Source organism: Arachis stenosperma, chromosome 5 (assembly GCF_014773155.1).
Source record: "Arachis stenosperma cultivar V10309 chromosome 5, arast.V10309.gnm1.PFL2, whole genome shotgun sequence".
NCBI lineage: Eukaryota > Viridiplantae > Streptophyta > Magnoliopsida > Fabales > Fabaceae > Arachis > Arachis stenosperma.
The window spans coordinates 125,922,259-125,933,771 of NC_080381.1; the positions used below are offsets into that span (position 1 = coordinate 125,922,259).

At 37.1% G+C, this 11,513-nt stretch overlaps 1 protein-coding gene across 1 annotated transcript; it reads right to left on the reverse strand.

Moving 5' to 3' along the window:
- Positions 1 to 881: 881 nt before the first annotated feature.
- LOC130980156 (extra-large guanine nucleotide-binding protein 3-like) lies at positions 882 to 9,256 on the reverse strand. The gene is made up of 8 exons (XM_057903800.1): positions 7,765 to 9,256; positions 7,490 to 7,627; positions 6,793 to 6,897; positions 6,500 to 6,685; positions 5,436 to 5,613; positions 3,659 to 3,900; positions 1,918 to 2,087; positions 882 to 1,825 (listed from the first exon to the last, which is right to left on the reverse strand). The coding sequence occupies exons 1-8, from the start codon at positions 8,878 to 8,880 to the stop codon at positions 1,246 to 1,248; spliced, it is 2,715 nt and encodes a 904-aa protein (XP_057759783.1). The 5' UTR covers positions 8,881 to 9,256; the 3' UTR covers positions 882 to 1,245.
- Between the last annotated feature and the right edge of the window lie 2,257 nt (positions 9,257 to 11,513).

Consider the following 11,513-nt stretch of genomic DNA (forward strand, 5'->3'; position numbering starts at 1 on the left):
TTACTATGAGTAAGAGGGGCAGGAATTGAGTGCGTTGCCATCCATGGTTAGGTATGTATTTGAAACAAGCACAGTGACTGCCGGCTACAATGGAGCCACCCCAAGTCAAACCCTTCTTTCTTCTTTTCTTTTTATTTTTTTTGGTCAGAAGTTTTTCTTCTTTTCAAATCGTACATGTAATGGTCCAACCTTGGGGTACATACTTGCGTTTAAGACTATATGCAGAACGATATAATTGAACAAAATTAAGACGACTGAGTAAACTACTAAGTTTGTACATTATTGTGCTCATGACACTGACAGTGAAAAATTATGTTACCTAATCTCATTGATCAGAGTTAATTTAATCATAGTTAGTTTAGCTGTTAGAACAACTGTCAAGTTAGGTAGTATTCGGTTATTTTCCAATTTTCAGTTTTGTGTAACTTGTATAGTGCTCATGTTCATGTATACAAGTTGGAACTTTTTATATCATCAAGGCATTATTCTGTATTCATCATCATTCTAGATCAAAAATGCTACTTGTCCTTTGTCTTTAATCAGTCTTTTTAAAGATTTATTATTAAATTAATTTAAATACTCACTTTCACGATAAAAAACAATATTTAAAAGATACTTAGTTACACTAAAAAATCCAAAAATGGAACTATAACTTGCTGGTAAAATCTCCAACCTATTTCATTAACCCTGAGTCTAGTGTTCGACTCTCATATCCCTCAATAACAGATTTTCACTTTCTTCGCCCTCAGTTTTGTTCTCTCACACCTTAGCTCAACACCTTTGTTACAAAATTAAGATATCAAAATAAACAAAAGAATAGTTAAGATATCCAAATATGTGGTGACCAAGGGTTTCCTTAAATAAGGCTCAACAGAGGAAAGTAAAAGAAAAAATCAGCTTTTCAATTTTTTTTCTTCTCAATTTAAGCTGAACAATATTATCAATATAAGCTGTACATACAACAAATCACCTCTAGATTTACAAGCTCTTAAGCAAATTAGCTTATTCGTGATGAGGAAAAAATCATTCTGAACCTGATCAGCAATACCCTACAAAAACAAAGAAAAATAACATACTACACTTTTCCCACCCAACTAACTCCCCCACCCCCAAACAAACCCGTCCTTAATATATTCAATGCTCCTGCTATCTGCAAATTCTTTGGAGCAGTGAGACACTCACCCGCGTCCGTAATCCGAACTCTCGTGTCAATTTTGATTGTTAAGGGGAAACAAGCTTTGCAACTCATTCCTGTCTAATGTATGGAGAAGAGCTCACTTCTGTACTGTAAAAGGACTCTTCTGCATTGATTTCATATTCATCATCCTTCTCATCATCCCATTTGATTATCTCCCTTATGTATTTGAAGGCCTCGTCAACAGACCCTCGATCCCGGCCTCGGGTTTGCCCAACAAACAGCTTCTGGCCGGTAATGGAATAATAAAGCTCCTTGAATCTCACAGCTATGTAGTAAAATGCTTGGTGTGCTAGGGCGTGATTATTGTGATGGGGCCTCACAGGACAAAAGTCTGAAAACCACTCGCAAGTTGAAAGAGGAGCTTTATTTATCTTGTCTTCAAAAGCATCGTACTTATTTAGCAGAAGCACAAAAGGGGTGTCTTTGAAACAAGGATGCCTCACAAGGCTCTCAAAAAGATCCCTGCTTGCCAGCATCTTGTTACGAAACTGACTGGTACTTGTAGGCCACACTTGGTCATAGTCACTTAGGGCAACACAGAATATAACCACCCTCACATCTTCAAACATTTCCAACCATTTGCAACCATCACGAAGACCCTTCGAATTTATCCGAATCAATTGATATCTGATCCAATGACAATGGAAATGTGTTAATGAATATTTTCAAGGAAGCCTCCACCCTTAAAGAGGAAGGAAGACGAAAGAGAATGAATTTACTTGCTTAAGGGAGGTGGTGCATTAAGATTTTCACTGTATATCTCAGACATGGGACTCCTATCATCGAATGAGAATTCCATGAAGGCAAGACCATTGCTCTGAGTGACTCCTTCAGCGTACAATACATCCTTCTCAGAAGGTTCATACTCATTGCTAGATATTTCTATCGCCTGTGGATTAAACACCGTGACAACAGAAATAATGAAAGTCAATGTATTTATAGCCTGTCATTTACAATAATAGACCAAGACAGATGACAAGGAACAAAAGAACCAAACCAAATCCGAACTAGTAAACTCCAATTATGTTCCACCTAGATATATCTTGAACAAAGGAATACATAATAAGATCCAGACAGATCACAAGGTAGGAGTTGTAAAACTTAAGACAGTCAGTTTAAAAATTACAAGACTGTTTCAGATATCGTTTTAAAGATCAAGTATATTTGGTTCTTCAATCCATATAAAAACAAGCAAATACAACTGTAATCAGAGATAGACAGATAGTGGATATCCAATTGTGGCCTTTGCAGCATGGTAATTTATTAGGGAATTCAATATGAGCCATGCATTAGTTACTCACACCCAACATGTCATTTGGAACCAATATTAAATAATTTGAGATAATCAACTAATAACATATACTTTCCAATGTTTTGTTATTTTTTAAAAGTAAACACTCAAATTGGTCTTAACGAATTTTAAATCAGACAATTTGGTCCCAACAAATTTTTGTCACTAGAAGTCCTCAAGAATTACTCCCATTAGACAAATTGATCCCTCCGTCACGTTTAATCAAATTTTTAATATGTGCGTTCGACAAATAACTCCCTAACAATTTTTATTACAAGGCAATAAAGTCCCAAAAAATATCATTATAAGATAGATTAGTTCCCTTCAAAACGCCGGAGGGACAATTTGTCTGACGGAAGTAACTCTTGAGGACTTGTAGATAATAAAAATTTGTTGGAGAGCAAAGTGTCTGACCTAGAATTCTTTGGAGATCAATCTGGATATTTACATGTTCTTTAATTACTAATATAGAATTTGTTAGTTCCTCAAACATTGTCATTATTTAATGTTCTATAAGTATTTATGACTGTATACAATGTGTCTAAAATTTTGCACCTTGTAAATAAACATTGCACTTGAAGTTTTTTTAATTTTTCCTTATTTTTCTGATTTAATCCTAACAAATGGGAGGATCAAACACTGCACTATCATCAGTTATACTTATACCATAAAAAGGTTCATTCATTCATTCAGATGAGCTAACCTATTTAACACCCTAATTCTTACAAGTTCTTTCTGTTTAAAAAATAAAACTAAAAAAAAGACTACAGAACCCTTGTTAGGGAGGAGAAACAAATAGACACACGTCTTCAAAAAATTGTTTCTAGCTAATTACATTAAAAGTTGAATTGCACCTCTCACTCTCTCAGTGGATGTCTATCTATATATATATATATATGACATTTGGATTTCTATATTAAAACAATAATATTGACAACCCTTTTCCCGATTCTAAGTTTTCACTTTCTTTCTGTAAGATTATCATATTAGTTGCTTCTTTCATGCCACCAATTAACAAAACAAGAAAGTACAAGGTGAATCCAAAGTACAGGAAAGCACTGAGAGAAAGATGTGTTAAAGATAAATATATAGTTATAACAGAGTGATGATTAACGGTTAGCATTATCAAATGCAAATACTTCTCAAGACGACAATTGAAAGAAACATACCCGATCCAAAAAATATTTAGCAACATCAGGAAGATTATGCAATTCCTCTCTTCTCTTGTATGTTTCCTGAACAGCAGGATCTCTCCAGATCTCATCTACCATAGGAGCATACTCACGGGTAGCAGCAGGAAAGAAAGCCTCCAAATCTCCTGTAGCCATAATATCCAGCAACCAGTCAGAAAAATGCTTGAATCTTTGATTGATTGAATAGATGGTGGGCTTGTTTTCTTCTGCTGTTGTTCCTGCAATATTTATTGCACAATTAGATATTTGGATTCACACATGTAGCTCCCACATTTACAAAGACATTACTATTATTTGGAGAAAAGAAGAATGTCAATAAGTTGAAGCGCAGAAAAACAATGATAAAATATCATCATGCAAATTGCATCATCTGCAAAATTCACAAGGGAAGAAAAAATGGAGAGACATTGGGAACTGCTTACTGCAAAAATTAAATGCTTAGAGAGCGAAATAACCCAGTCTATCAGTATAACACAGTTAAACTTCCTTGGAACAAATAGTACAAGTAGAAAGAACTCTTACCAAGACCAAATACCCATTAGAAAAGACCTTACTGAAAATGGTTTTATTGAAAATTTGGTTTTGATAGAGCCCAATGGCATCAATTGGTCCATGTTAACGACCCACCTAGTGAGATAAGGGTTGCTCTTATCAGTTCAGATTATCTTTATTCTCATGTTCAATATTGTCTACAAAATATAAATGAGTCAACCGAAGTAAATTTAGATCAAGTTTAACATCTGTATAATGGGAGTGAATCTACTGAATATTCGGGCCAAAAGGCCAAAATTGTGGACATCTATCACTACACAATCAGAAGAGATCACCAGCTAGTATCAAAAAGTGCCTTTCTATTAGCCATGTAAGCACCACATTTTATATATACTAGTGTATTAATAGGCACTAATGTGCCTATTAATTCACCTTTTTATTTGTTGTGTATAAAATTAATAAGAGTAAAGTTAGTTGAGATGGCAAGTGACCTATAACTTAATTAAGAGGTCTTGGGTTCAAGTATTGGAAGAAACAAAAAAAATAATTTTCCAAGAATTATATATAACGAAAGGGTATTTTAGGAAGGAAATTTGGACATATCTATTTCATACTAACCCATCCAAGCATAATCTAAGTGAGTTTTAATTAAATGTACCAATTTTACAACAATCTGAGATTATACCAAATAGATATTGATAAGCAAATTGTGACAATTACAGTAAGAAATATACAGAGCTAAACCATAACCTGCAAGTTCTATGGAAACACAAAGCATTAAGCCTCACTTATAAAAATGTCTAGTTTGGCAAATCTTTGTGGTAGTGTACAGTCTATGATACTACTGTATGGTCTACTTGGCTAGAGTGTAACTCTCACTCTTTACTAGCAGGTATACTGAAAGATAGGAAGGCCTTGTTTTTTATATCTTCATCCCTTGATATTAATGATCTCTTGTCCTCTCCTCTACTCTGTTTACAATATTCTTCCTTCTATTTTGTGTTGTGATTATTCTATCCAAAGATTAATTTATAAGTCTACCATAGTCTACCATAATGTATAACTTCAAGAAATACATGGACCGGATGTGAACAGTTTAGTAACTTTTTTCTTAATCACACTGGTATTTTGTATAACAACCAAAATTTAGTAAATAATAACAACGCCATAAAATGGCAGGCCATGTGAGACTTCAACTTAATGCATATCCTGAAAATCATTCCAGCTGAGAGGAAGGAGGGAAAGAAAAGCATAATCCTACCTGGTCCAGATCCTTCACCATTTAACGAAGTAGATTCTTTCTCAGCCAGAGCTTCCTCTTCAAACTGCTCTCGTCCTTCCAGCAAAATACTGAGATACTTGTACATATTGCTTTGGATCATGAGCTTGATGTTCTGCAACTCATCTTCAGTAAACTTGCTTCCATATAAAAACTTAGCCTGTTACAGATAGGGAAAAAGACTATTCTTTAATGAAGGTGTAGAAAGGTAAAACGAACATGAAAACAACTAGTAACTTAGCATAAAAACTAACTATATAATTTTTTGAAAAACAAATGCAAAATGTGAAAAGGAAGAAAATAAGTTTAACCATGCAGAACATAATCACACAGATTCAAAAGCATGTTCCTTCCGTGTCTACACTTAATCATAACAGGCAAACCAATAATTGCTAACAAATTATGCTAGAAACAAAACGATAAAAGGAAGGTAAATAGACAATAACATTACATCTAAAAATACCTATATAAATATACATCTGCACACTTTATGAATGTGGTACCATGGTAGGGACACATAACTTGTGCACAGAATTATTGGTAGATTCATGCGGCTAAAAAATTTAGATATGGAAGTAGGATGAGTGTTATACCTTAACATGGTAACTTTTGGTGTTTTTTAAAACTATGGGAGGTACACAAATCGGACCCTCCGATTTGTGTTTAAAAAATTTTAAAAATTTGGGGTGCAAAATCGGACCTTCCGATTTGTGTTTAAAAAATTAAAAAAATTTGGAGTACACAAATCGGAGGGTCCATGACTATACATGATGAAAGCCTGAAAACAGTGTATTAACCTACTTTCGATTACTATAAAGTATTATAAACTAGCTGTCCATGACTATTCCTTGCTCTAACAACGGAGCACATGAACTGATAGACTCTTCACTAAAGCCCTTAGACAAGCACAAGAAAAAAGCAGACGATAGTGACCCCAAATTAGCTACGTCAAATTAAATTAAATACAGCCAGAGACATGAAATAGTGGAAGTATGACAGAAAAGTGGGAGATAGAGGAAGTGAATGAGAAAGTAACAGACACATGCCTGTTTAAAGAGAGTGGCCGTTCCAGATCCTTCCATACCAAACAACAAAAGTTTCTGAACTCTACCATGGTCCAGATACTCAGGGACAGACCTTGTCGAATAATTAGTAGCATTATCTTTGACCCCAGGAGGATTAGTGGGTGGTACAGGCAATGAGAATAATGAACAAATGAAACGAGTGGACGCCTGCCTACCATAAACCAAACCAGTATTGTATAAAAAAACCAAATCAAGACATTTTTCCAGGCCCAAATCAAACAATAGATATTCATTGTTATCGGATAAGAGAGAACCTTTCCCCATATGTTTCCCTTGATATTGTTTTGGCCTTCTTCCTCATAAGATCCATCATCATAAACCCAGAAATGGGTATCACGTGGGCATTGTACATTTGCCAGCTGCAATGATAGCAACAAAAGTTACAAAGTCAATCCATATTAAACAATGATATTGCGTCCCATCGTGAATCATGTCTTAATTCAACTGACAATGATTAAATTTGGCAAATTTCTGATTGAAAAACTAACACTGAAAACTTCCAATGCTGTTAGATTTGTAAGATCAAATGAGGAGCCTTAGAACTCACAGTTACACAATTGAATCAATATCACAACTAGCAGAACAAGAAAGACAAGATTCAAGGTTTCTTTCACTAAAGATTGTCGCAATGAATTTAAAAGGGGGGAACAGAATTATCCATGGAAACCTTCTTCGCACCTTTCTTGCACTTATGATTTATTACATGTTCAACAGTTTAAACTGTAAATACAAAATGATTTATCACAGAACACTGTAGACTGTGTAGAGTTGTCTAATTTATATAGTCAACTCTACCCAGTGTGATTAAAGCTTTGTTCTTGTAACAAGAAACAATAACTTGGTAGAAGGACTACAGGAGAACATGATGCTCTTCACTCACAATGTTCTACAGCTTTCTTCATAAACAAATCACAGGCTTAAAAAACAAGAAAGGAGAAATATGATTATTACCTTTAACATTCTGAGTTCAATCTTCGTTATTTCGCGACCATTCATGTAAACCCTTGTATTTCCATTGCTTGCTTCAGATTGAAGTTTGCCTCCGATATTCAGCTTCGAACTTATTATCTTGTCAGGCTTCTCTCCCTCCTAAAATGGATCACTCCCAAATTAAGGAAAACAAAAAAGAGAACCAATAATCTAAAGAAGGCAGCTAAGAAGAAACATTGCATCTTCCGAACACACACAAAGCAAACAACAACAAAAATAATAGGTTCAAATTTCACCTTGCCCCAAAGTCCTGAATCCTTGTCATACCAATACCTCCCAGGCTTCAACTTCTGAGGCGGGATAGGACAGCCAAGAATCTCAGCCAATTCCTCTTGCCTCAACTGCCTGCCATTGACGATGAGCTGCTCCGGCCGGAGCTGGTTTGCGGCACACTCCTTCTCTGCCTTCATTATCTGCCTAATCTCCAAGGGGCTACAAACTTTAGAAAGAAGCCTAGAACTCTTTCCTAAGCTTGACCTCTTGGACTCATCTATAGGCTTCCGAATGCAGCTTACGCATTTTCTACCCTCAGGCATAGAACCCATAGCCTTCAACACACAGTTACTACAATACCTAGCATCACACACCAAACAAGCTTCTTTCTCCTTCAACCTATTCGCATTCCCACACCTGCTACAAATCCAACGCTTCTTCGGCGCGGCAGAGGCGGCGCGTGCCGCCGTTGCAGCTACCGGAGATCCTACCGGCTCTGTCGCCGCCGATCTCGGGGAAGTGTAACCGTCATCGTCTTCATCATCGTCGTCATCATCATATTCAGAATCCCTAGGAGTATTGAAGGTAACCGTTGTAGGGCGCTTACCTTCAACGGCGCGGGGAGCCGAGCTTGGAGCCGCCGTCTGCGGTGGAGACGAAGCGGAGCTGACAGCATCGTCGGCAGCATCCTCGCCTGAGAACTCCGACCGATCGACCTCGCCGCTGCGCGAATCAAACTGCGTCCTCGACACCGACAACGACCTCTGACTCTCCGCCGCCGGACTCCGCGGTTCACAACCGAATCCACTACCGTTTCCGTTTCCGTTACCGTTGCGGACGCGGGAGAACCGTGGGAAACGCGAGTGAACTGGCATGGCGACTGGGATCGGAGACGCGGCGGAATAGTCGGAGGCGGCGGAGGCGACGGATGGAGTGCGAATCGGAGCTGCGGCGGCGGTAGCGGCAGCGATTTCGACCGGATCGACTCTGGGAACATCATATGGAACCGGAGGACCAACGTATTCAACGGCGATAGAGTAATCGAGCTGCTCCTCGTCGGGCAAGGGTGCGCCGGCGGGAAGCATGCGGCGGAGGACGTCCTCCCAGGTTTTGTCGTCCTCGGGAGAGTCAGATGCCATAGGGAAAGTATGTTTAGATAGCGAGAAAGTGCGGGAAAATTGAGAAGGAAAGTGAGGGAAAGTATATTTTTGGAGACTGGGGGAATGAAAGGGTACACCCTCAAAGGGGATGAAAAGGTTTAGTCATCTTTTTGGGTAAGAGAGAGAGAGAGAGAGAGAGAGAGAAGTGACAGAGTCTGTGATTTGTGCACTGCGTTTGTGTGTGTGTGTGTGAGTTGTCAGATGCTTCAGTTGGCAGAAAGAAAACGGAGCTACTTGACGGCCGACTCTGTCTTAGCTGACGGCGGTGATTCCGTTATGTATGATGTCAACGTGATCGCATTCTGATTTCTGAATGTTCACGAGCAAGGAAAGTTTATTTAACAATTTATTGATTAATGTCTTAGTTAGCGAGCTGAGCGCAACAAGTGGCACGGAAGCACAAATTGGAGGGTCTGTTTTCTCACCTATAACACAGACTGTTCGAGTTGTACCATACAAGATTCATGGTTCGAATTATGGTATACCTGACACCACATTTAGGGTGTGTTTGTTTGAGGAGAAAATGGAAGGAAGGAAATAGGAAGGAAAGAAATTGGAAGGAAAATAATAATTTTCTTTTGTTTGGTTGAATGAAAAAGTTAAAGGGAAAAAATGAATAGTGTAAAAAAATAGGTGGGATCCATTGAAAAATTTTTCCCTCCAATAATGGATGGAAAATAGAAGGAAAATGTATTTTGTATCAATATTCCAATATTACCCTCTATATTTTAATATATTTTAAAATACCTAAGGGTAAAATTATCTTTTTATAATATTATATACTATTTCCTTCCTTCTCATTTTCCCTTCATCCAAACATATTTAAGGAAAATAAAATTCCACTCAATTTCTTTCTTTTCTCTTCTTTCCTTTTTATTTCTTTCCTTTCTATTTCTTTCCATCCAACCAAACAAAGCCTTAGGTGAAACACTATCCTTCTCCATAACGAGGTCCAACATATACTATACTTTCATATGAAAATTAAAAAATTTTTTTTTTTTTAAACTCAATTTTTTTAATTTTTTTTTTATATAAATAGAAGAAACACTTTAACTAAAATGTTTGGGGGTGTGTACAATGGAGCACCACGACAGCTCTTCTAGGATTTTTACCCAGTGATTGATCTTGTCCAACGAAATACTAAAAAAGTTAAGGCGTGAGACGTTAATTTTAACTAGTAAGGGGATGCAATGAAAATTTGTACTGATAGCGCAGAGAAAATGGTAATAAACCCTAAAATATTATATAAAAAATTTCTTCTGATTGCATTCAGGTCGATAGATGATGAAAATAATATTTTGAATAAGAACATCACGGAAGATGAACCTAATCCGGATCGATGGTACAAAAAAGATGAGGACTTATTGAATAAGGATAAAGCTTTTGATCCTTGTCCGGAAATTAAAGTTTCAAAAGAGGAATTTGATGAATGATGCAAATCCTGGCATGCTGCTCTCATTGTCAAAGTACTCGGAAAAAAATCATTTAGGAATCATGGAACAATGTCTGAACAGATATTGGACAAATAAAGGTAAGATTAATGTCATTGATATAGATCGTGATTATTTCTTGATTTATTGTGCAGAACAAGAATATTATTCTCATGCCCTTTTTGGAGGACCTTGAATGGTGGCGGGACACTATTTAATAGTTCAGAGATGGAGACCTTTCTTCTTATTATCAGAACAGCAAGTGAAAAAAGTTGCAGTGTGGATTCATATTCCTAATTTGCCTATTGAACTAATAATCATCATTTCTTATGGAGGATAGGGTCGGCCATCGGAACTATGTTGAAGGTTGATAAAGCTACATCGATTCATTTGAGAGGATGCTTCGCAAGGATATGTGTAGAAATTGACTTATCAAAAAAATTGATCCCAAGAATATCTGTTCTGGAAAATACTCTAAACATTGAATATAAGGGACTTCACCTTATTTGTTTCAACTGCGGGGTTTATGGCCACCACTCTGAGTCATGTGGAGAGGCACCTATTATTGGGGAGGATCACCGGGGGGAGGTGGCGAAAGGGAAACGGTAGTTTTCAATGGTGACGCAATTGCTGATGGCCAGAAAAGGCAAGAGGAGTTCTCGGGTGATTGGCTGAGTGACAAAAATCTTATTATTAATCAAAATTTTCTGGATTTCGGACCTTGGATGATGGTTCGAAAATTTCAAAAAACAGAAATAAGAGAAGCTACAACACGCTAGAAGACAAACCAATCAATCTAAGGACCTCGAAACAAATAAGGAAAGTTCTTATAATAACGGTAATCACATCATGAAAAAGGTATCAAGGTTTAATGTGCTATTTGATGACAAGGAAGAGGAAATCTCGCATGAATTAAATGCAGCCACTATTGAGCAAATCAATAACGTGCATAATGGGCCGGGTGAGCAAAATATGGCTTTAGATAAACAAATGAAGGATGATAGGCAAACCAATTTGAGCCAGATGGAAGAACTGGTTTTCACTAAAGCAAATGGGCCTATTGTTCAAATTCAGAAGAGAGCTTTTGCCGGAAAAAATCCTCAAACACAAAAGAAAGGCCACTCCTTTAACTTTGGACCTCAAAAAATGAGTAAACCAACAAAGCCTAAGATAAAGGAAGTT